This window comes from Hemicordylus capensis, chromosome 2 (genome assembly GCF_027244095.1).
Source record: "Hemicordylus capensis ecotype Gifberg chromosome 2, rHemCap1.1.pri, whole genome shotgun sequence".
Taxonomy (NCBI): domain Eukaryota; kingdom Metazoa; phylum Chordata; class Lepidosauria; order Squamata; family Cordylidae; genus Hemicordylus; species Hemicordylus capensis.
The window spans coordinates 121,106,710-121,133,303 of NC_069658.1; the positions used below are offsets into that span (position 1 = coordinate 121,106,710).

The window sequence follows — 26,594 nt, forward strand, 5'->3', positions numbered from 1 at the left end:
AACTTGGAACCTAGACGCTTTTCCCAGAGCAGTTCCATCCCCTAAGGGGAATATTTTACAGTGCTCACACATGTCGTCTCCCATTCATATGCAACCAGGTGGACCCTGCTTAGCAAAGGGGACAAGTCATGCTTGCCACCACAAGACCAGCTCTTCTCCCATACCAACTCTACATTCCAGTACACAGAGCTGTACTGCACCCTTACTACAAGTCTGTGCAATAGACAAGCCCTCTCCACGTGTGTACTACCTCTCATAAGAGCAGTGTTTTCTAGCATGAAATTAATGCATCACAAAACTCAGGTAGAGAAATTTACAAAAACCATGCTTGATATCACTATTGCTTAGATCCTATTTTCCTGTTACTGTTTCCCCAGAGAAACTTCCTGTTGAAGCTAAGCTACCATGGTACAAGCAAGCCCAGGAGCTGGAAGAAGGAACTATGGTGTCAGAAGAACCAACGTAAGTCTGAAAACATAATTTGCTGAATTTGTGACACTTGGAAGTCAGGATTCAAGCAATACATTAAAAGTGTTTTGTTTTAAAGTAATCTGTAGTGCATTGTTACAGCATGGAATAGACATAACTCCCACTGAAATTAGGACATTTTTATGACTCCTGACCAATGTGGATGTATTCCCGGCTGAGTTGTCTTTTCTGTGAAGAGTTAACCTTCAATAAACATGGTATAGCTCTATTACTGGGTATGGTGATTCACTGAGGGCTTATTTTTATGACCCTCTCAGCTTGTAGCAGCTGTGGTTTTTAATCAACTCATGCTGATTTTCACTCATAACCAAAGTGGCTTTGGGCATGCTGATGGCGTTTGTTTATTTTGGTTCATGTAAACTAGTGAATAAGAGATGATTTAAATGCTCATTTGCTGAGGTAGTACAATAAGCGCACAGAACTGTATACTTCAGACATTATATGTGTTTGAAAGCACCCACACATCAAAACTTGCCACCTCAACAAGAAGTCTTCTAGCTCAGACTAGCTAAAAGTTGGTCTAAATGTTACCATTTAGCTAAATGGTCTAAATAGGAAGGCTGATCCTTGTCATGAGTTTCTCCCTCCTAAGCCATATTGTTTAGAACAACACACCACGTGAGATGGGGCCATCACTTCATTGGTTTCCTAGCACCCCAGGGTTCATCAAATATCTAAACCCCAATAATTATGCACAGAGCTTTTCATTTCCAAATATCAACAAAGTTAGTCAAAGGTTAAAAACATAATTACCAGATTCTAAGTAGTATCGAAGACTGTGCCGCAGGACAAGTTGGATAGCAAACTGGGCTGCAATCTTTAGGATATCGAGTCAGAAAGAACAAGTGGGTTCCCCCAGGGATCTGTACTGGAACCAGTTCTTTTTAATTTATTCATAAATGATTTAGAAGTTGGGGTAAGCAGCAAGGTGGCCAGATTTGCAGATGACACCAAACTATTTAGGGTAGTGAAATCCAAAACAGATTCTGAGGAACTCCAAAACAATCTCTCTAAACTAGGTGAGTGGGCAACAAAATGGCGAATGTGGTTCAGTGTTAGCAAGTGTAAAGTGATATTGGGGGTTTAAAAAACCCAACTTCACATATACACTGATGGGTATTCATGGGGTCTGAACTGTCGGTGACTGACCAGGAGAGGAATCTTGGGGTCATGGTGGACAGCTCACTGAAAGTGTCGACTCAATGTGCGGCAACTGTGAAAAAGGCCAATTCCATGCTTTGAATCATTAGGAAGGGGGTTGAAAATAAAACTATTAATATCATAATGCCCTTATACAAATGTATGGTCTGTCCACACTTGGAATACGGTGCACAATTCTAGTCACCATACCTCAAAAAGGACATTATAGAACTGGAGAAGGTGCAGAAGATGGCAGCCAAGATGATCTAGAGCAGGAATTCTCAACGTTGGGTTCCCAGATGTTGTTGGACTTCAACTCCCATAATCCCCAGCCCCAGTGACCTTTGGTTGGGGGTTATGGGAACTGAAGTCCAATAATATCTGGGGACCCAACATTGAGAATCCCTGCTCTAGAGCACCTTCCTTATGAGGCAAGAGAGCCAGCGTGGTGTAGTGGTTAGAGTGCTGGACTAGGACCAGGGAGACCCAAGTTCAAATCCCCATTCAGCCATGAAACTAGCTGGGTGACTCTGGGCCAGTCACTTCTCTCTCAGCCTAACCTACTTCACAGGGTTGTTGTGAAAGAGAAACTCAAGTATGTAGTACACCGCTCTGGGCTCCTTGGAGGAAGAGCGGGATATAAATGCCCAGTGAGGCACTACCTTGGCGTGGTTGTGGGGCTTGCGTGCTGCTCTGAGGAAGATGAGAGCTATGCCAGAGGTCCAACCATACTGGACAGGTCTCACCAGAGGAGCCAGACAAAGAGTGCCTCTCCCATCAACAATATGGTGAGACGTAACTTTAATAAATCTATACTGAATCGGTCGTTGCCCGGGTCAACAAGGACTGCGCCAGGTGCTGGAGTCCCTGGACATCTGGTGGCAAGTGGGCAACAGGACTCAGGATCTTCAGTTGAGCAACCAGGGCTGAAGACAGCAAAGTTACGGGAAGAAAGGTTGCTTAACAACAACAAAAATACGAAAAATGCCAACAAGGAAATAATGATCTGCTATTACAAGTCTAGTCCAACTAGAAGAGGTTATTTTAAAAGAATGTACCAAATTTGGAAAGAGAAGCATCCAGATACAAAAATAACAGAACAAAGGCTAGCAGACCAGAGAAGATTCATAATCCTCTATAATAAAAGGCTTAGGTGTGATCCCGTGTCTCTCTGCCCATGTCTTTCTTGGTTGTTCTGGGCATGCGCAGAGCGCATGCCAAGAACGTCCGAGAAAGATACGGCCGCAGAGACACGGCAGCCATGTTGAAGAGAGCGGCGGTCGAAGAACGGGCTACGGGGAGGGCAGAGGCGGCAGCGGGGGGACCGGGAGGGCAGAGGCGGCTGCGAGGGGACCGGGAGGGCAGAGGGGGCAGCGGGGGGAACGGAGGAAGATATGGCCGCAGAGACACAGCGGCCATGTTGAGGAGAGCGGCGGGCCGAGAACGGCCTACGGGGAGGGCAGAGGCAGAGGCGGCGGGGAGAGGAGAGGCGGCGGCGGGTCTGGCCCGCCGAAAAAGGAGGCAGAGGAAGAAGCCGGGCGAGGTGGTGGCAGAGCCGCCAACGCACGGGGTGAGGAGGCGGCGGGGGAAGCCGGAAAGGGGAGGCCGGCGGTGGCGGGGGGCCCTTGCCCAGCCGGGGAGACCGGCCATGGCATGGAGGCTGGCGGCGGCGGGAGGGGGAATGGCGGCGGGGGGCCTGGAGCGCACAACTCTCCTAGCGCCCGTTAATTTAACGGGCCTAAAATAACTAGTAAGAAATAAAGTATTCACAGGAGTTGAGCTGGAAGAACTGCAAAGAGCAACACAGGCTCAATATATGGAAGAAGAATTACCACCAACTGAAGCAGTTGCTCAGGTGCAGGTGGAGGAGGTGTTGGAAATAGAGGATACCACTGTTGCTGAACTGTTTCAAAATCAAAACCAGGCAACCTCCCCTTTGCCTTCAACTCAAAAACCCAAATGCCGTTTAACAGAAAAGCAACAAGAACTAAAGCAAAAAATAACTGAGCACATGAACCAAGCAACCACCAGGGTTCGACTTTCAGCTCTAAAAACAGTTGCCAAAAAACAACTTGCTCAGGTATTAAAAGATGTCTATGCTGCACTTGCAGAAATAACAACCAATAATTTGCAAGAAACAAACCAATTAATGTACAGTGCAGCAACAATAACAACACAAGAGCTCGGATATAAGATCAATGGACCTGTAAAAAAAGAAAGTAGTACATCAGCTAAATGGAAGATTAGATTAGAAAATAAAATCTCCAGGCTTAGATCAGATGCTAGTAAATTGAAAGATATGAAAGACAAGAAGCTGAAGAATGAAAACACCAAACAGTATCTGATCCAAAAATACCATCTAGATTCAAGGAAAATTAGAGAAGTCCTGGAAATAATAAAGCAGCAAATAACAGCAGTGTCAAAGAAGATTAGCAGATATGAAGCCAGAACTACACAACAAAGGCAGAATCTCCAATTCCAGTCGAATCAGAGACGTTTCTACCAAAGCATAGAAGGAGAAACTGCAAGAAACATAGAAACACCAAATAAAGAAGAAACAGTGCAATTCTGGGGGAAATTATGGGACAATCCAATAGATTATAATAAAAAAGCAGGCTGGATGAAAGAGGTCAAAAAATGTAACCAACAAATGCAAGATCTAATAATAACACCAGAATTAATAAGTGAAAGAGCAAAGAAAATTAAAAATTGGACTGCTCCAGGCGACGATGAACTGCATGGCTTTTGGCTTAAACACCTAACAAGCCTTCATAAACAACTATCAAAACAGTTCAATCACATTTTGCAAGGAGGTGATATTGAACAATGGCTAACAACTGGGAAAACTCATCACATCATGAAAGACCCAGCAATAGGTGCAGTTCCAAGTAATTATAGACCGATAACCTGTCTGCCAACCATGTTCAAATTATTAACTGGAATAATAGCAGATGAAGTGATGCAACACTTATTAACTAACAAACAGCTTCCAGTTGAACAGAAAGGAAATTGCCCGAACACCAGAGGAACAAAAGACCAGCTGCTGATTGACAAAATGATTTTAGAAAATTGCAAGAGAAGAAAAACAAATCTAAGTGTTGCATGGATTGACTACAAGAAAGCCTTCGATTCATTGCCTCACACATGGATACTAAAATGTTTAAAAACAATTGGTGTCAGCAAAAACATTCAGATATTTATTTTAAAAATCAATGAGCATGTGGAGTACACAGTTAACAATCAATGGCGAGACACTTGGACAGGTTAGCATTAGAAGAGGCATTTTCCATGGGCACTTACTATCCCCTCTGTTGTTTGTAATCGCCATGACCCCACTTTCACAAATACTAAACAAAACAGGCCTTGGATACCAAACATCTAAAACATCAAGTAAAATAAACCATCTGCTGTACATGGACGATCTGAAGTTGTATGGAAAGTCCCAGTCAGAAATCAAATCACTGCTAAACACTGTCCGTATATTCAGTAGCGATATAGCAATGGAATTTGGACTAGACAAGTGTGCTGCATTAATAATGAACAGAGGGAAAATAAGAAAAACAGAAGGAATAGAACTGCCCAATGGAAGCAAGATCAAGAACCTGGAAGAGAAAGAACCTTACAAATACTTGGGCATTCTCTAGGCAGATAACATCGCACACACTGAAGTTAAAAGAAAAATTGGAAGTGAATACATCAGGAGAGTTAGAAAAATCCTCAAGTCCAAACTCAATGGCGGGAACACCATACAAGCCATAAACACCTGGGCTATACCTATTATCAGATACACTGCAGGAATAATAGACTGGACCCAGGCAGAGCTAGAGACGCTAGATCGTAAGACCAGGAAAATCATGACCATCAATCATGCTCTGCACCCCCGCAGTGATGTCGATAGGCTATACCTCCCTCGCAGCTCAGGTGGAAGAGGAATGCTGCAAGTCCATCAAACAGTAGAGGAGGAGAAAAGAGGCCTTGAAGAATATATCAAGGACAGTGAAGAAAATGCACTTCAAATGGTCAATAATGCAAAACTATTCAACACCAATGAAAGAAAGCAGGCCTACAAGAAAGAACAAGTCAAGAGCAGAAAAATGGAAAAATAAGCCACTGCATGGTCAATATTTGCACAATATACGTGGAAAATCAGACATCAGTAAGACCTGGCAATGGCTTAAGAATGGCAACTTGAAGAAAGAAACAGAAGGTTTAATACTGGCTGCACAAGAACAGGCACTAAGAACAAATGCAATAAGAGCAAAAGTCAAAAAATCAACCACAAACAGCAAGTGCCGCCTTTGTAAAGAAGCAGATGAAACAGTGGACCACCTAATTAGCTGTTGTAAAAAGATTGCACAGACTGACTACAAACAAAGGCATGACAAGGTAGCAGGGATGATACACTGGAACATCTGCAAAAAATACAAGCTACCTGTAGCCAAAAATTGGTGGGACCATAAAATTTAAAAAGGCTGAAGAAAATGAAGTTGTAAAAATATTATGGGACTTCCGACTACAAACAGACAAACATCTGCCACACAATACACCAGATCTAACTGTAGTCGAGAAGAAAGAAAAACAAGTCAAAATAATCGACATAGCAATACCAGGGGATAGCAGAATAGAAGAAAAAGAAATAGAAAAAAATCACCAAATACAAAGATCTACAAATTGAAATTGAAAGGCTGTGGCAGAAAAAGACCAAAATAATCCCAGTGTAATTGGCGCCCTGGGTGCAGTTCCAAAAGACCTTGAAGAGCACCTCAACACCATAGGGGCCACAGAAATCACCATCAGCCAATTACAAAAAGCAGCTTTACTGGGAACAGCCTATATTCTGCGACGATATCTATAACAATTGACAATAAAATTCAGCCATCCCAGGTCCTTGGGAAGGACTCGCTGTCTGGATAAAACAAACCAGTCAATAACACCTGTCTGACTATGTAAACAAGAAATAATAATAATAATACATCTGGGGCTTTTTAATTTAGAAAAAAGACAACTGAGAGGAGATATGATAAGAGGTCTATAAAATAATTATGCATGGTGTGCTGAGAGAGAAATTTTTCTCCCTCTCTCATAGCACTAGAACCAGGAGTCATCCCATGATACTGATTGTCAATAAATTTAGGACCAACAAAAAGAAGAAATCCGGAAGGACCCACATTTTTAATCTGCAGAATTGCGGGTCCTTCCGGTTTTTGCTGCCTGTCCTTCTCCCCTGCCTCTCCTTTCAAATCCAGCCTTTTGCAAGTGGAGTCCCTCCTGCACAGAGCAGTGAGGGTTTAAGAAAGAGCTTGTCATAGCAATGCAACTGCCTAGCCCTGCCAGACTCGCCCCCATCCCCAGTCCCTGAAGCTCCCCAGGAGGCAGAGTTGCCAGCACTGGCTGCAGTGCCCACCAGACCACTGTGCTGTGCACACCCTCCGCCCTGCAGGCAGCCCGGAGAGCATGTATCTTCCTCCTCACAGCCAGCAAGGGAAGGTATGGGATTTATCCCTTTTTTTCATTATCCCCTCCGCTCTTGTATATGTATGGAATGGCTTGCTATAGGGCTTTGATATCAGGCACAGAGGGGTGTGTGTGTGTGTGTGTGTGTGTGTGTGTGTGTGTGTGTGTGTGTGTGTGTGTGTGTGTGTAAATGCACTATGCTCAAGTTGGTTTGCAGTCCTGAAAATCTGAGTGAAAATTGTGAAGCAAGGGGTGTATGTTGTGCATTTAACTTTACCCCTTACAAATGCACTATATGTCCAAGCTGGTTGAACATGTCCAAAACCTCACTCACTCACACTATTTACTCAGTATCTCATCAGTCAGTATGATTCTGTAATCAAATGAAATGTTAAGGAGCAAAATATTGATTAGCCACCAGCCCCGCACCCCGCTAGGGACTGCCCTGTCTAAGAGGCAAGGTGCCTCTAAATAGCAGTTGCAGGAGAGAGGGTATGCCCTCAGCTCTTGCCTGTAGGCTTCCCAGAGGCAACTGTTGGACCCACTGTGTGAAACAGGATGCTGGACTAGATGGGCCTTGGGCCTGATCCAGCAGGGCTGTTCTTATGTCGTACAGAGTTACAAGCAGATTAGTAGTAATGTGAGATGTGTCATTTAAATAATGTTTTCCCCAAATCTTATGCCGATAAGTTTGATTCTCTTGTGAATTCCTTCTGTAGGGGGAAAAAATGAAAAATAAGAAAGGAATGAAAATTCATTTAATGTCCCAAAACACCACAATTCACTTAATGGATTATGACCATTGGATTTGGAATGCATCTGAATATTCTATATTTCTGTCCACCTGTACCCAACACATCCTCATTGTTAGTGTGTCACAAAAAGACGTACAGGGGCAAGCAAGTTTTTTCATAATAGAAATATCTGCAAGGTTAAAAAGAACAGCTTGGGGAGCGAACCATCTACATCAGGGATTCTCAATGTTGGGTTCCCAGATGTTTTTGGACTTCAGCTCCCATAATCCCCAGCCAAAGGCCACTGGGCCTGAGGATTATGGGAGTTGAAGTCCAATAACATCTGGAGACCCAACGTTGAGAATCCCTGATCTACATTATTCAGTCAAATGAACCATCATATGCACTGCAAGAGAAAAACAATTCTCTCCGCAATCCCTGAATAGCCACCCAATGTGATTTGATAAAAAGTTGCTCCCAAACTCCAAAGGGACATACAAAAGAACATACATATCTTTATTCTAGACATATTAATCTAAAACAATTACCATTCCAGTTCTGCTCTCACAACCTAAGGTAGATTACAATCACCACATTGTACAAATGCGTCTTCCGAGTGACAATAATATACCACTTTTTAATTATGCTTCATTTTTAACACTTCCATCTTTCTTTGTACATAAGTAGGATAATTAAGGTGTTATGAAAGGCAACAAATCAACATTCTGTGCTCCTGAACATTTGTCCCCAAATGGTGACACTCAAGAGCAAATATATAGAGAGGGTAGAGTCTCACAGTTAAGTCTCTTCAGGAGTAATGCTAGCCCTGCAAAATGAGCTCACCTTGTTCAAAATCTCATCTCTGCTTTTGGCAATTCTCAGATTCCTCTGAAGGTGGAAAAATAAAAGCTTAGCGGTTGTGGGAGGAAAACGTCTTTCCTGAACAAAACAGGTCACTACTGAGTCATCAGAGTTAAATGCTTCATGTAGTACACCTCATAAATTTGTTCCATTCAGTTTTAAAACTAATGAGGTTATTTACTCCCATAACTGTTTAAGTAAACTATTTTAGAATTTCACTCCTCTGAGGAAACCTTTTTCTGATAAATAACTGAATTTATTTTTTAGGCTGTCTGGAATTGCAGGTATATTGCTCCTCTTTCAACAGGAGCAACCATTTTATTCGGCAAGTCTGTAGTGGTTGAATAACATTTTCCTTATCATATTTCTAAGCTTGCTGTAAACCCAATCTGCTTCAGCAAAAATAGTGCTTTCCAAAATGATCCTGAGTAGGCCGTGTATATGTGTGTGTAAATAGGTATGGATACAGAGAAGTTACTATAAATCCAAAGAATGCATTTGTGTATTTTCATGGGTCTTTCCTTTTTATTTATTTATTTTTATCCGGCATCTAAAACAGGTGCTTTTCAAACCTTTTTTTTTTTTTTTTTAAATAATCAAAAATAAGGAACCTCTCCAAGAATGGTGAAAATGAATTAAATTTTCCATAGGACTCTAATAAGGGCCAGACTAGACATGATGTAAGAGATCCATGATTCAGTCTCCCAGTATCTTTTTATTTGTTTACGTATAGTCTGCAAAGCAATTTAGATTTCTCCGTGTATGGCTAGTTTGGATAAGCATCACCCAGCACACATGATACAGTCAGGGATGCACCAAGAGCACACCTGCACTGACATCACAGTGTGATGTCATCATCACACTAACATCACACTGACATCCTGATGTGCTCTCAGGGCATCTCTTAATCATGTGAGTGGGGTGTTTGTCTGAATCGTTCTTTGACACATGCTCCAAAACCCTATTCAAACAGATTTAAACAGATTAGATGCATGGGTTGTTCTTTTTTAAAACTGAAAATAGAGCCATATTTTCATCTCAAAAAGTTTATGTTTGATAAGGTAGAACTGCCATGCTGATAACAAGTGAGCTGTAATTGGACCAATGGTGTCCAGAAAGGAAATATATAGTTCTAACTTAACCCACATAGAGCATCTGCTCACTAGTACTTGATTGCTCGCCTCACCCCTGACAAGCCCTCCTCACCTCAGAGATCTCTCCACCCTCACCTGAGCCACACTCCTCCTCCTCAATCCGGTTGCTTCCATCCCCCTCACCCCTCAGTCATGCCTCCATCATTTTACACCATCCTCCTCACCCTTCTTGGTCATGGCTGCAGAGTTGCTGGCACCTATTGGCCAAGTTGCAGCCCCGCTATCCCCAGAGGCCTCCTCACCCGAGCCCCGCTCCTGCTCCTCCCCACAGGAGCAGCAGCAGCAGCTGTTGACCGGGCCCTTCCTCGCTGCTGCTACTGCTATGCCCGCTCGTTCCCCTCAGGCTGCTGACAGGCCCGGGCCCGTCCCTTGCCTGCCTGCCTCCCTCCACCAATGGCCTTGGTAGCTCCAAAGAGCAGCAGTGGTTAACTGGGTCCTTCCTTGCTGCCAATAGGTGCCGCCATGGTTGCTACAGTGTTTCCCCCAAAATAAGACAGTGTCTTATATTAATTTTAGCCCCCAAAAATGCACTAGGGCAATTAGCGGTACATCAGAAATTACTGCTAGGTCTTACTTTCAGGGTAGGTCTTACTTTCGGGGAAACAGGGTAGTTCCCCACAGGCCGCTGACAGGCTCAGGCCCGTCCCTCGCCCTTCCTTCTTTCTTTTTTCCTCCCTTCTTTTTCTCTTTCTCTCTCCTACACTCACTCTTCCTCTCTCTCTGTCTTTCTTGCCCTCCCCACCTCTCTCTATCTTCCTGAGTTAACAGATATTGTTCATCTTGCTTTCTCATCTAATTCGTACAGAGGCAGCCTCCTTCTCCTGAAGGGGCTCTTTCCTCCCTCACAACCCCTCTCCTCGCAGACCCCTGCCCACTATCCTTTTACATATATAGATTCCTCTCCTCTACAATCAAGAACATCTTGCGACCAGTAACAGTTGCATTCCAACTGACCTTAACCATCACAGACTCTTCTTCCCTATCTGTATATGGAATCCCCACTGCCCAATCACCATGGTGCCACAGGATCTTCCTCCCTATCTGCATATGGAATCGCCACTGCTCAATCACCAGCTTCTGCTCGTGAACTCTCGCGAGAGCTGCCACACACACATATATAATCATTCATATATATATATATATATATATATATATATATATATATATATATATATATATAAAAACTCAATATGATATGAGAGAGAGAGAGAGAGGTGGGGGGGAATTGTCACTGTTGCATGTTATGGTGAAGTTTTATTCTTTTGGTGCTATTATACTACATATGTGTTTTGTTCATTTATAAGTATGTGCCAAAATTACAATGGAATCTGTTTGTTTTAATTTGGAAGCCCAGTGTGTGAATTCCTGCAGCTTTTTCTGCCCCATTAAACTGTTTTTCGAAATATGTATTTAACAAACTAGAATTACCCTTCACTGTATAATGGGAATTATGTACTGTCAACGTATGTCAAATAGAGATCACTTTGCTTACATTGGAATAGGATGACTTGAATTGTAGCCCATATTTCTGCTGGAAAGCACTGAAAAAATAAGCTAGAAGAAGCCATGACTCTAGAAAGAAGCATGATCATGGCCTTATTGACAAAAGACTGGATCTGAATGTTGAGAATTAATTTTGACATTGCTTTAGGAGAAATAAAATCTCCTAATACGTTTATATAGTTATTGCATTTTCCTTAAAATATTAATGCAAGAGATTTGTAAATAGCAATATAATTGGATTTCTGCAAGGATCCCAAGATAATATAAAAAAGAAAATATGGAATATAATTATAACATATTTTCAGCAAAATACAAAGACCATATGATCCATAGAACAACAAGCCTTGAACTGGAAAAAGGACAGGAATCCAAGAATTTTAGAAATATTTGTGTGCAGTTATAAGCAGCTTCTCCCTCAACATATCTGTTTACTTTGTAAAGTCACTTCTCATCTGTAAAATGGGGAAAGTAATATTTTGGAGTGTTGTGGCTTGCTTGTTAGAAGCAGAAGTATTTGTTATCTCTCCTTTTACACCCTGCTAACCTTTGAAAGGTAACACATCCATATTGGCAATTGGCAGGCTCTTTTTGCCCTGAGGCCTTGCATGTTGCTGCCCCTTGTGGAAGCCTGCTGCATTGCAGAAGGTTCCTGGGCTTCGGCAAGCCCTGCCCTATGGGATTTCTCATTGGCCTTCCCCTGTAGTAGGAAGTATAAAGGGCTTCCAGGCTGATGCAGGCCTTACCTCAGTATCAAGGTTTGCTGAGTCACTTCTCTGGATGGTCTGCTCAGTGTGATTCTTGGCTTGTTCCTGACTCATGGTTCCTGTTCTGAACCTCTGAGCCTTGATTGCTACTTGGTTTGATCTTCATTATGTTCCTGGCTCCTGATTGTCTGCCTGGTGTGACCCCTGGTGTGTTTCTGGCTTTCCCAGTCCTGGCTTTGGACTCACACCCCTGGTGGCCCAATACCCAGCTCCTGATGCACAGTATATGACAATAATAAGATTTATGATTTGTGGGTAGAACAGCTAAATTAAGGGTTGATGTTGATTGCCAATCATGATTAGAAATGAAACAGAATTGCATTTTAAGATGCCTATTAAAACCTCTTTAGAGTTCAAGTGCCAAGATCTTAATATGAGAATGACCTTTTAGTAATATGAACAGTTTGTTAGTAAAAGTTAAAGAATATCTAAACAAACCACATTTTATAATCCTTTTTAATGATTTCTGATTAATCTGTAAACACAGATTTCAGAAAAACATCGGATGGATGGGTAAATGTTAGATATACACACACAGACATGCACATGTGCTCCTTTCATGTGCACATGTGTGTGCACACACAGCATGAAAACTAGAGGCAGCAAGAATTTGAAGAGAATATTGAGAGGAGTATATAAATAAGCAATAACTAACATTATTTACAATCCTCATCAAAAAGCCTTTGTCCTCAGTTCTTCTGGCATACTTGTACCCATCTATTTTCCTCTCCTTTCTGCTCTTAAGTGATAGTAACAATGAGCAGCATTCAAAGTGCTTCGTATACATTATCTGGTTTTAATCCTTACATCAATTATGTAAGGTAGGTCAGAATGATTGCTAATTGCATCATAACTAAATAGATTATATAGATAATAATTTGGTAGGGGCTGAATGTGAGAAAGTGGCTTGCCAAAGGCCCGCTACTGAACACATGGCAAAAGTGAGATTCAGACTTGGAGTTTCCTGGTTCTTAGGTGAAGCTCTTAGTAACTGTGCTACACCAGCTCTCTTGAACATATATCATGTTATTTATTGAACATCAGTGTGGTGGAGTTGTTAGAGTGCTACACTAGGAGTATGGAGACCCAGGTTCAAATCCCCACGCAGTTATGAAGCTTACTGGGTGACCTTCGGCCAGTCACTCTGTCTCGGCCTACCCTAGGATTGCTCTGAGGGATTAGGGGCAGGGGAGAAATGGAGTGAGGAAAAGGACCTTGTAGTTGTCTTGAGCTCATGGAAGGAAGGGTAAGATGGAAGCCATCATCTCTGGATTAACATGAAGCAAAGCTGGCAAAATGTGTTCTTAAGTACCCTTAGGTGCCACAGAAGTTTGTCAGCAGTGCTTTCATGAAAAACGGAAGAAAGCAAAGTCTGGCTGTTCACAAGCCTAGTTTAGCATTTAGTAATTATTACTGGGTGATGCTAGTCTCGTGGCCTTTCTGCAGATATGTCGTTCCCTGTGGGTTTTGCTCAAATAGATGCATGCCAGGAATTTCCCTTTGTTTCTTATTGAATCAACCCCAGCACTTAGCTGATACCATCTGGTATCCAGATACTACAGTTTGCCCTCTTTAGTTTTTCTTTTGTTTTTACAGCTCACACCAGGTTATTTATGGTAAAATGTAAAAAGCTGGATATCGTGTTAACAGACAAAAATGGTTTTCAAGAGTTACAAAGTGAATCTTTTAAACACCTTCAGTTCCCTCCCATATCCCCTGCAAACTCTCCAAAACAAATCCGATGACAACTAATAGGGCCCATACCTTTTTCAGTTACAATGACTGTCTCTCTGATTCCAGCCTGTATAACGGGCTATGAAATCAAGCACTGATGAAGAAGTGGTGCCTAATATTATCCAAGTTATGGATGGTTTCTTTGCATACTGTATTTTCCAAACATTAATGGGATAATCTCTGCTAACTGGGCAAAAAAGAGGCACTTTTAACTTACATTTTGCATTTACCAGGGGAAAACAACATTTTTCTCTTACATTTACCAGGGACTTTTACACACAGCAGGCTTCTCCGCGAGTTTAATGGGAGGCTTTACTGTGAACTCAAAGTTGTCCCTAAAAACCGACACAAATAGTGGAATTTTTTTTACACCGGATATAAATTGAGCTACACTCTAATGCACTGTGAAAAACCTGAATTGTTTGTGAACTGTTTCCCAATAACTCGCAGGGACTTCAGGGTAAATCTGGCAGATATGTGAGTGCACCCCCTCTATTCTAGAGGAGATACAGGTTAAAGGGCTTTAAAAACCCCATGTAAAAAACTTCTAGGGGAAAGCAACAATTCAGCTCAGCTTATTCTCTCTCCAAGGGCTGTTGCTGGTATGTTTCTTTTAGAAGTGGTTCCCGGTCCTAAAGGAGCTCACAATCTAAAAGAAGCTCACAATCTAAATTGTGAGCTCATAATCTTTGTGTGAGCACAAAAGGGATGAGGGATAACAAACTGAAGTTGAATCCTGATAAGATGGAGGTACTAATGGGGTGGGGCTCTCTACGTGGGCCTGCCTTTGTACATAGTTCAGAGACTACAACTGTTACAGAATACGGCAGCTTGGATAGCCTCTCGGACAATCTGAAGGGACCATATAACTGATTTTAAAAGAACTGCACCGGCTGCCGTTATGTTTTCAAGCAAAATACAAAGTGTTTGCTATCACCCATAAAGTCTTCAATGCCTTAGGTCCAAGGTTCTTAAGAGAGTGCCTTCTTTGTCATGAATCCTGCCATCTATAAAGATCATTTGGGGAGGTCCGATTATGGTTGCCACTGGCTCATCTGGTGGCGACTCGGGGCTTTGGAATGCATGCCCTGTCAAAATAAGAGCTGCTCCATCTCTGAATGCTTTTTAAAAGACCCTTAAGACACATCTGTTTTCTCAGGCTTTTACTTAAAACTCATCCTAAACTATGTAATTGTTTTACTCTATGAAATTGTTTTATTTTGTTTTGTGAATTGTTTTCAATTTTGTATTATGTGAAAGTGTTTTAATTGTGTTTTATTTTCTTTTATATTGTAATTTGGATTATGTACACCACCTAGATAGATATATCAGGAGGTATATAAATAAGATAGATAGATAGATAGATAGATAGATAGATAGATAGATAGATAGATAGATAAAAATCTAAGGTGTTCTATCAGTATTCTAAATAACGACAGTAGCAGCAACAACATGGTAAGTAATAATTTATCAAGAAAGAGGGGATTATGAACCTCAAGAATCCCAGGGAGTATCATTCATAACCAAAAGGCTATACATGATGCCCTCCATGAGGTCTCTCCTTCCCATGTTTTAATAATAATAATAATAATAATAATAATAAATTTGATTTTTATACCGCCCTTCCAAAAATGGCTCAGGGCGGTTTACAAAGAGAAATAACAAATAAGATGGCTCCCTGTCATCAAAGGGCTCACATTCTAAAAAGAAACATAAGACAGACACCAGCAACAGTCACTGGAAGTACTGTGCTGGGGGTGGATAGGGCCAGTTACTCTCCCCCTGCTAAATAAAGAGAATCACCACGGTAAAAGGTGCCTCTTTGCCCAGTTAGCAGGGATTAATCACATTTCTATTGTCCCTGGAGGATCAAAATTAACATATGTCTGGGCCCAGTTGGGACTGGACAGTCTAAGCCAGAATGGCATTCCCTTGTGAACAAATTTCAGCCACTTGTGGTCTTTAGAATACCTGCACATGGCAAGCTTAAAGAGGAAATCTACATGGAACAGCCGCCTGGCTTCAAAAATATGGAAAAACCTGACTTTGTATGTAAGTTGCACAAGAGCATATATGGACTTAAACAGGCCCCAAGGTACTGGAATGCAAAAATAAATGAAGTACTCATAAATGAAAACTTCACCAGAAGTAAAGCAGATCCTTGCCTATACATGAAGTGGACAATTGATGGATCTTTCTTCTGGTCTCTGCAGCCTAATTTACTGTGTATAATTTGCATGTAATCTGCTATGAAGCCTGAAGGAGCACTGTAGTTTCCTCTGTACTTGTTGGGCTAGCTAGGAGTTTCTCTTCTCCTTCCTGTTCCTGTGCTTTTGTTCCTGTTCTTATGTGTGAGTCAGCAAATTCTGTACTGACCTCTAAGCATTTGCCTCACAAGTAAAGTTGTCTTAAACCTTGCACTGGTGTTTGTTCTGAAAAGCACATGGACAGCTCACATTCTGGAACAGCACTGACACACAACTCTTAATTGATGTTACATTAGTAAAGAGCAAGAAGCTCTAATTTAAACTGGGGTCAATACTTTTTAATAGGTACTGTATATTTTTATGGTTGTATTCCATTGCCCATTGAAACAACTGAATAGGCGTCCTCTTATTTCATTTGATAGGGCATTGGATTGAGTTTGGTGCTGTTTTCCCTGTGTCTTGGCCATTTCTCTTGTCACTACTTTCTCTCAAAGATTTAAAGTATATATTACTTTGCTTTGCTCTAAAGAATGTTAAAGATAAATGAATGTGATTGTTCCATGCCAAAACAAAATATGGACATTCTCACAGCTAATATCTGTTTAAATAGCAGAGCCCATTATCTTGTTTTTATAAATGAGATTATCTTTTTCTGAAGAGCCATATTTTTAACCACAAACATGTTGAATCTGAAGCATGTTCTTTTTTTTTTAATGAACTCAGATCTTCCCGTCTGAAGGAAGAAAAGTTTATAAAACAATCTCCCATCAAAATTCACATCAAAAGGAAAGACTGCAGCTAGAGAAGATCTTTAAAAAATTGAATTTTAACTGTTCACACTGGCTGACATTCTGACTAACAAAACACTGGCACCTTCCAGACCAGGCTTCCCCAAACTGCGGCCCTCCAGATGTTGCTGAACTACAACTCCCAGCATCCCTAGACACAATTTTATGTGGCTGGGTATGCTGGAAGTTGTAGTTCAGCAACATCTGGAGGGCCGCAGTTTGGGGAAGCCTGTTCCAGACTAAGGAAGCATGTGTGCCTGTGGGGGTGGGGTGGGGGTTGCTGATTGCTCTCACCCCTGGAAGATCTCCCTGCAACCCAAAAGTGGATCCCTGAGGGTCATGCAAAATCCCCCTGCCCCTACATGATCAGCAGAGCATTGGCTCCTCATTAGCCAGGATGTGTCAGCCCTTTCTTTGCTTTTTTTAAAGGGATCTTTGAATAATGCAATTACTCTTGCATTAGGCAAGGAAGTTCTTTGTACAGTCCTCAGTTACATGGAATTCATTAGCACAAACTATGGAAGCAATGGCCTCTAGTTGCTTTTAAAAGACAAACACATGAAGGATAAGTCTGTCAAAGCGATTAGCAAATGGAAATTTCACATGCTGAGTACGGATGTGTACAAAACACATCCCTTTAAAACCTGCTGGTCCTCCTGCTCACTGCCACTTCTGTAATCGCAGCACTCCCCAAAGCTATGCTCACATGTTGGTGGGGCATCTCCCAACTGCCCCTCATGCAATGCCAGCATGTACATGGCCTCTGCACATGCACGGTATCCATTTGTGTGGTCAGCAGTACTGACATGCAAATAGCTGCTGCACATGTGTGGAGGCCATGTGCATGGCATCATCACAAGGGGGAAGTTGGAAATGCCCAGCAAGCACATGAGCATAGCTGGGGGAAGCACCACGATTACAGAAGTGGCGGTGAGCAGGTGCTCTTCTCCTTGTTAAAAGGGATAAGTAATCCCTCCATTTTAAAGGGATGTGCCACAATTTGGTTTCTGAATCATGTTTCGTGCACTTCCTTAATGCTGAGGCCATATACCTCTTAAACCAAGATGCTAGAACAAGGTGGGAAAATTTGGCACTCGAACTATTCTTGAACTACAACTCCCACCATCCCAAAATTTGGCAGGGGAAGATGTAGTTCAACAACAGATGGAGTGCTACCCCATTGCTAGAAACAAACAGGAAACATCCGCACCCTGCCTGTGAGTTCCTTGAGGCATCTAGAAACAGAATGTTTGATCAGGTTAACCTTGTTCTTATCCAATGAGGCAAATATTGTCATGTGCACAGGCATGTTTTGGTTTGGGGGATGGCATTCAGATGTGCAAGTTCCTACCTGTATTCTACTACAGTCCTAGGTTGTACCATTGACAACTTCTGACTATTAAAACTGATGATATATATGGTGAAGAAGCATAAGATTGTTACAGCTTATATTTGTAGTTGCCCATCAGGCCTAATGCAGCCCACCACACAAGAATAGTGGCTGGCTTGATAACCCCCTCCCAGGCAGCAAAAACAGGAGGTTTATCAAGACCTTGCTGAAACACCCAAAAAGGTGGGCTTGTTTAGTTTGGAGAATTACATATTGCATAGGCCTGGTTTAGATTTTCCCACAGCCAAACTCCATACATAACAGTTGCATTCCAGATGTTCAGCAACAACACATAACATAAGGTCAGTTGTAACTGAAACAGGTTGTGTAACATCCTTTGTTCAATTCTCATGCTTCTTTTTTTAATGGTTGTCTTGTGTAACAGCAAACAAGAAAGCATGCTTTCTCCTCAAATGAAGCCAAGGTCTTCCTTTTAATAGCATAGTGAACTGCTCCTGGGTACTGGTATACATGATAAGTTTGTAGCGGAGGTCGTCGTCGTCATCATCTTTGTCGTTACCATTTCCATATACAGATGGACCTCATCCATGGTGGTTCTGTTTCCGCAGATTACCACGGGTAACACAACTGTGGATGAGTCGTCGCAATGATTAGCAGGGATTAGGAATTGCAGGGATTAGGTTCCCAGACTTTAAAAAATCTCTGGAAAATCTTCTAAAGAATCTGAAAGTGGGCCAAATAAAGTGCCCTACTGTGCTCCGCAAGTCTCCTGGAATCCAGCAATGCCCCCACAAAGTCCCAAATGGGGTGGAATCATGGATCCCCCCCTTTTATTGATGAAACTAACCACAAAATGGCTCCTGCAGACAAAATGGTGCCCGGAAATGACTTCCCCCTCATTTCCAGCCTTCTAGGAACTGTGGATACATGGGTTTAAACCCTTTCGTATCTGTGGATAATTAGGTAGTGGGCCTCTTTGTGGACCGTGAATACGCAAAACCGCAATTAGTGGAACCATGTTTAGCAAGGTCCACCAGTATAACTACAATACATGACATTAAAAAAATTATAATTATCCAATAGCCATGAGATGACACCAGCGCATCCTTGCTCTGCTGAGCAAGGATGTACTGGTACAGTGAGAAAGCAGCCTAATGGAAGTTCCCAACTAACTGTGATGACTCCCATGGGGGTTGTGGAGGAGGATTCCTCAGATGAAGACCAAGAGCAGGGGGAGCAGACTGAAACTCCGGTTGACTCAACAGAGCCAGAGCTGACAGGCTTGTAGGACCCTCTGCCTCCTTCCCTCCCTCCTCCTGATGAAGCCCCCGAGGCCACTAAAGTCAAGGTGTGTGCCCCAGATCCCCAACGGTGATGCTTGGCCAGAGTACAGGCTCGGAGAAAGGAACACTGTAGGTCGGAGAGGCTGGCCAGAAGGAACAGGTGTTCCAGCTATGACCCGGCTGCATCTCCCTGACAAGGCCCAGCTGCAGTGATGGACAGGGTGCTGGGCACACTGCCTATTTAGAGCAACCTGAAAGCTGTGTCTGTGCTGGAAACAACGTCCATGGTGACCAGCTCTTCTGTGAGCAACCTTGACCTAGAAATCTGGACCTGTTTGTTATTGTCTGACCCCGTTCCGTGTTTACCCCTGATCCTGAGGAATTCCTGTGTAGACTTCTGGCAACTTTTATGACTCTCCATTTGTCTGATCTCTGGTGTTGACTTCTGGCTTTGTCTCACTTTCCATCCCTGTCTGTTGGCTCTCCCTTCCCCTAAGAGGGGTTTTTGCAGCTGCTGGGCAGTCGGCCAAGACAGGTCATTACACTAACTGCACTGGTGCAGCAGAGAAGTGGCAGTTTTTGATGCCCATTTTCTACTGGAAGCCCTCTGTGCCACCTAAAAATATGTCCCTGAGGGTTGTACAACCCAAAGTCACCTTCCAATCTGCTTGTCTACCCATGGTGCAAAACCAACTCCCCCCCCCTTTTTTTTCATTTTGCAGATGGAGAAGCAAATAAGAAAGAGGGCAATTTTGAGAGGGGAAAAGGCTAGAGAGAGAAATCTTAAGAAAGCCTCTCTTTCCCCTTAAATTTGCAGACTCCAAACCTGACTATTAAAAAACCCGTTCAGGGAACTGTGTATGATGTCTAATTTGGGAAGCTAAAGAGAAGATAAATTCCATGTTGGGCTTATCTAAATCATTTTCAACAATTAGTTATATGGGTGTTAAAATTACCAAAATACGATCTGAGTTAAATAAATTAAATTACACTCTAGTTAAATATATTAAAGCTAAGATCCATAAATGGGATCATGGTCATCTATCCTGGTTGGGTAGTTTGGTATGTAGGTTGGTAGGTTGCTGTAACCAAGATGTTTCTCCTACTGAAGTTGTTTTACTTGTTTCAAGTTCTTCCAAATTATTTATCACTCTCTACAATTAATAGATGGCAGAAAATACTTTTAACTTCTATAAATGGAAAGAATAGATCACAAATGCTAACTTTCTAATGGTTGCCTTGTATGCTTTATTGCTCTCAGCTCCCTAGGTTTCCTTTATGCCTTTGAAACAAGTTAATACATAACATAGACCTATCCTTCTAGGCTCATAACTCAAAATGCAAAATATATGTTTAGGAAGCAGAAAAATATAACTTCCTGATGATGTTTCCTGCATTTCAGTTATGAATTGCTCTGCACAATGAAATGATTAATAATGAGTTAATTATAGTTTATGCAGAAAATGTCTTCCCCTAGGAGACTTCCTTACAGACTATACATTTCTCTTTTTTCCTCTGAAAATGCGTGTATGTGTTATGAACATAATTTTGTTTAACGGTGCATTTATTCTGCTTTTTAACCCAAATGTCATTTTTTTCAAAACTAAGTTGCAGTTACTCCTTGAACAATAGACATAATAGGAATGCATGGAATAGTAGAATTATGGTTCCTGACTTACCTGAAGGTCATCTGTTCCATTTTCCTGTACTGAGAAATGAGAACACCTTTCTCTACACTGAAATGCGTCTTCCATGTCAGCAGCACTTTGGCAGATCTATGGGCAGCTAATGAGAGTAATTGCAACTTCAGGTGTGCCAAACAGCTATCACATATCCCCCAAAAGAGCTTTCATGATCATCTAACATCAACTCAATGCAATACTTTGCATAGGAAGAGCGTGCTCCTTCCCTGCTAAATATAAGAGAGCTTCCACTTCAAAAGGTCCCTCTTTGCCCAATTCGCAAAAGTAACATGAGATGGGAATAGAGAAGTGGTTCTTATTGTTCTTCATTTTATGTGTCTTTTGGCTTTGCCATAGGTTTATTCCTGAAGCCTGGTCTGCCTGCAGTGTGACCTGTGGGGTTGGCATCCAAGTGCGTTTGGTGAAGTGCCAGGTGCTTCTGTCTTTTTCTCAGTCTGTGGCCGATTTGCCCATTGATGAATGTGAAGGGCCCAAGCCAGCATCAGAACGAGCTTGTTATGGTGGCCCTTGCAATGGAGAGACTGGGGAATATAGCCCCGAAGAACCTGATCTGTTCTATGGAGTCTCGCAAGATTTTGATGAACTTTACGACTGGGAGTATGAGGGCTTCACAGAGTGCTCCGAGTCTTGTGGAGGGGGTAAGTTCCAGGTCTTTGTTTCACTTTGGTTTCCTTCGTGCCCCACAATCAGAAAGCCATTAGAAGTCCATTGAATAATGTCACTTTGGTGCTTTAAACTGTTCTGATTATTATAAGGATTCATTTCATTTCTCATTTGTCATCCAGTGGATTTCATGACTGAGGTGAGATTCAAAGCAGTACCCCACCCCCATCCCTGCTCTGGTTCATAGCACAGTTTCTTAACAGCTGCACTATATTAGCTCACACGCTAGTACTTAATGGAATGTTTTTAATACTCTTCATGTTTAGGTGTATATATACTATGCACATGTTGTGATTAATGATATTTCAAATGCCTCAAAAGATCATGATCGACATTGTATCTCTAATCTTTTCCAGCTTCTGCATAACCAGGTCTGGGCAACATCAGAATCGTGCACTGAAATGCTTTTTCGGTGATGCAAACAGATAGCACTGGTACACAACACAGTGAAAACCCTGTGCATCCAAGCATAACTAAAACAACTTTTCTGATCTGCAGAAAAGAGAAGTGTAAACTAAGGGCTGATCCTGATGTTATGGTTGCTTTATGGAAGCTTCTGGATATGGTTGTACAGGGTGGTGGCTCATTGGCAGCCTCCTGAGGTGTCTGATAATAACATGAGAATTCCATGCACAACATGGATAATCCAGCAAAGTTCTCATGTTATGGCTGCTGTGTGGAGTTGCCACTGCACAGAAATGTTTCTGCTAGCTTCACTGTGGCAGCCGTAATGTGAGAACTGGCCCTCTGTCTTCTCTGTTTGAAAGAGAAGAATGGCTCTGTAGGAGAACTATTGAAAATAAAGTCCAGATGTAATACCATTTTGGATGCAGAAGGTATCAAAATTCACAGCTGAGGTCTTTCATATGACTAATGCAGTAGTCTGATTGTTTACATTTCCTGCTGACCACTTACATTTGGGCCAGAGAACTGTGTTTTTAAATAGTAAGGCTGAGGCAGGAAGCATCAGGTGTCATTTACTTTATGTTGCCTGACTTCTGCTTTGTAAGCAAAGACAGATGGATCTCAAGCACGGGGCTTTTGCATTTGTATTTCCTAACTGAATCTACTGGAGACTCTCAGCTGGTTTTGATAGCTTATCCTACCAAATGACATGATCTTGGATCTAAGTACAGAAAGCTAGAGAAAGGGAACATATGGGAGAAATAACTAACTCAAAGATTGCCTGAAGCTAATAGGTTTGGCACTTAGGTTAAAAGTTAAAGAGGGTCACAGTTTATGCATATTATAAGAATTGTTTAATACACATGGTGTCCAATCCATTTGGGTCTGCTCCATCATTTTCTTCTAATTGCTTTTAGAACTGTTGACAATTAGAATGGTTCAGCCTCCTAGATGGTCTTGATTTTTTCAAACTTGTGATTTGCCATGCAAAAATGGAGGGATGTCTTGTCCTTTTAATGAATTGCTAGCATTTCATGAAGTATGAAAAATAAGAAAAAGTCACTGTATCATCAAAGGAGCTGTGCTTATTTATTTGTAGCTTTGATTAGCTTACCCACATCTAGTTCACAACCACAGCAATATATTGCTTTTCCTTACCCTTATGTTCTAAGGTACAGGCAGAGAAGTGTTTTCAAAGATGGCACAAGGGCACACATTGCTGTGATGTCAGATTAGTGATCTGATGCATATTTGACATCTGCAGATCTTGTCATCCCAAAGAACATTGGTGTAAATGTGGCTCATACATTCTCAAATTGCCTGTTGCTCACATAACGGGTGCCTTTGCCCACCCTTGCCAGTCCCCCTTCTGAGCTGGAGAACTCCATGACTGTTTGTCATTTTAAATTGATTACAGAAATTTCCCTGCTATGATTTGTTAATAATATTAGTGAGATGCTCAGTGGGTAGAATTTGTGTGGATACATAACCTGCTTATTGCAAAGACCCTTGGTGGAAGCCTAGATATTACCACTGTGTGAACAGAGCATATAAAATGCAACAGTGGACTGTTAAACAGCTGCAACATTCAGTGGAAATTAATGCACTGGGGCACTAAAGCATGAGCTTGTTCTTTGGACCCACTGATAAGGCCCCCTATAGTGCATGAGGGGGTGATAAGAGCAGGTGTACACCTAGTTGCTTTTGACCCTCTGAAAAGCAACAATAAAAAGGGGGGAAGTGGCTCGCATGGAGGGGAAATTTACTCAGAGTAGTACCATTAAAATTGAAAGGACATTTGGCAGTGCATAACTTCTCCTTTTAATTTCAGTGGAGCTCCTTTGAGTAATTTTTCTCCTCATGTCAGCCCATGAAAATAAGGAGCTGCATTGTGGGTTGCCAGTGCTGTGGTCATCTCATCAACTGTTCCCAGAACATTCTGATTGGAATAGAAACACTTGCCTCTCCACCAGTCAGTCAGTCAGTCCTTTATTGCGGTCATAGACCAGTGCATCTCTCCACCAGTCAAAGCTTGCCCTGTGGACTGGGGGATGTTAGAGAGGGCCTGTATCTCCCGCATCCTACCTTTGGGAGGCTCCCTTCACTTTGAGAACTAATAATAAACCCTAACAACATTTTTACATCATATCAGACTGTGCCTTCAGATCATTCTCTGGCATATAGCATTGGTCTGCCAAACACACTCAGATAATGAATATCATCCAAATGACAACTACCGTTGCATGAGTCAGTTTTATATTTTGAACAGTGCTGGTAAAAATCAAATGGTACTGCACATGAGCTTTTAAAAAACCCCATCCCTTATTGTACCTGAAAATAGTAGCTATAATAGAAACACTTCATTTGATCAGATCAATGTCTATTGTTTGCAAAATGGCTGCCATATAGAATGTTTTAAAACAATTTTCTCTTAAATTAAATTAAAATGAAATACATAGATTTAAAACCATTCTTTTTGTTGCTACAGTTGCATGACAGATCAAGTTAATTTTACTGTTTTTGTACTCTCAGGAGATGAAATTTGATAGACACAGAAGTAGCCTTTCACCCTCCAAGGAGTAGCAGCCAGAAGGAACTAGTTAGTAATTTAGTCTTCATTCAGTGGCTGCTTCTTCCACTGCTGTCATCAAGTATCATGTAACAATTATGCTATTCTGGTAGATATAAACACTGCAAATCCCATTTGATGGTATATTGAAAGTGAACTGAAAGCTAGCTACCTAGATTCATACCCTTGCACCATGTAACATTTTAATTTCCCAATCATAAACTGTAGGGATTTTCAAGGGGAAAGAGACCCACCATCATTATGTTGAAATTGTGGGCAATAATTTTTAGAACTTGTGTCTCAAATCCTCTAGAAAGTCTGGCTTTTTGGTGTCCTGTTTTGAGCAGTTTTTTCCTGCCATATTTTCTCATTAGAAAGAACAGTTCAACTCCTTTATTATATATTTTCCTTGCTTGTGTGTATCTATGAAGTGAGAAATGGCAAGGTGTTCGCTTAACATTCTAAAGGTGCAAGTCACCATTGTGCAACTTGCTACTGTGTTGCATCTTGGATTCATTTACTGGCTCATATACTGCACAAGCTGCCATGCATGTTCTAACACAGGCATGCAGTCACACAAGCGCGCTGTTGCTCATCTGCAAAAACTGCACCCCTGCGGCTGCGTGACAATATGGCCAATGGAAATCATGGCAGTTTTTGAGTGTTTGCAATTTTTGCATGTGCAGAAGATCACATGTTGCGTTACAACATGTTCAGCAGCTTGTGCGGCATGTGAGTCACTAGCTCTTGAAAATTGTCTGATGTAAAGAATGAAAACAGCCATTTTGGAATGGAATATAAAACTGCCTTTTCATAGGAAGTCCCTCCTTTATGTTTTGGTCTCTTCCAGCTACTTCCTAGACTTGTCTGAATGCCAGGAAGAACCAGCACTTATTCTCCATTTTTGCAAAATTGTTTACTTGAATGTGCTTGGCAGAGCAATGCTGTATGCCAGAGAATGGTTAGAGGGCACATAATGTCTCTGCCTGGCCGGTGCCTGAAAAAAGTAACTGGCTACCTGCTACAAGAATCCTTCTCTCAGGCTTCAGTGGGATATAATAAATTCATAAAATCTTGCAATATGAGTACAATAGAATGTTGACCTTGCCTGTAAATCTCCAATTTCTGTCTGAGCCTCATTAAAAACATATATTTGTTCTTTTTAAAAAAAATTACATTATGCACCGAAGCTCCTGCTGTTAGTAAGTGTTGTCTCCTGATCTTAAAATGCAAAGATTCAGAAGGAAGTATGTTTTTATGCTGATAGAAAATCACTCCTTAGGCATGGAGAAAGTGCTGAAATTGATCCATGCAGTAGAGTGGCTCTTTGCAACAGAAATAAAACCATCTTTCGTTGGGGGGGGGGAGGGAACAGAAAAGCAGAAGTTCCATTTCAGAACTTAGAGAAGGTTCTGTCTGCTTGAAAACAATAATAAAGGTTCCAGCAAAAAAAGTTATGGAAGACTGGTGTGATATTTGAATGGCAGACCTGGACTACATCTGACTATCATTAGGCTTCATGTGCCTCTACCTACCATAATAACTTTCTTTGATAATAATAAAAAATCAGTGCTTTCATAGCACAGGAAACAATACAAAAATGTTCTGACTAGTTTTGACCAGCATGGAACCTTGATTATCATTCTTGATTGTCCAAGGTTATCATTCTTGCAAACCTTGCCAAATGTGGTGACCACCCTGGACTTCTCCAAATGTCCCAAGCCTGATGCTACTTATATGGTCTTCAAACCCCCTACTAACTGGGCAAAGAGGCACCTTTCTAAGTGGTGGC

The 26,594-nt window shown here is 41.7% G+C and overlaps 1 protein-coding gene across 6 annotated transcripts in view; it reads left to right on the forward strand.

Annotated features, from left to right (window-relative positions):
• ADAMTSL1 (ADAMTS like 1) overlaps positions 1-26,594 on the forward strand; it is a 786,832-nt gene that overhangs the window by 613,825 nt on the left and 146,413 nt on the right. For all 6 annotated transcript variants that reach the window (XR_008315783.1, XR_008315784.1, XM_053294216.1 and 3 more), the window contains 2 exons: positions 378-462; positions 21,502-21,803. Coding sequence is in view for 4 of the 6 variants with exons in the window: in XM_053294216.1 (XP_053150191.1) it covers positions 378-462; positions 21,502-21,803 (387 nt within the window). In the remaining 2 variants the exon portion in view is untranslated. The remainder of the gene's footprint in view (positions 1-377; positions 463-21,501; positions 21,804-26,594) is intronic.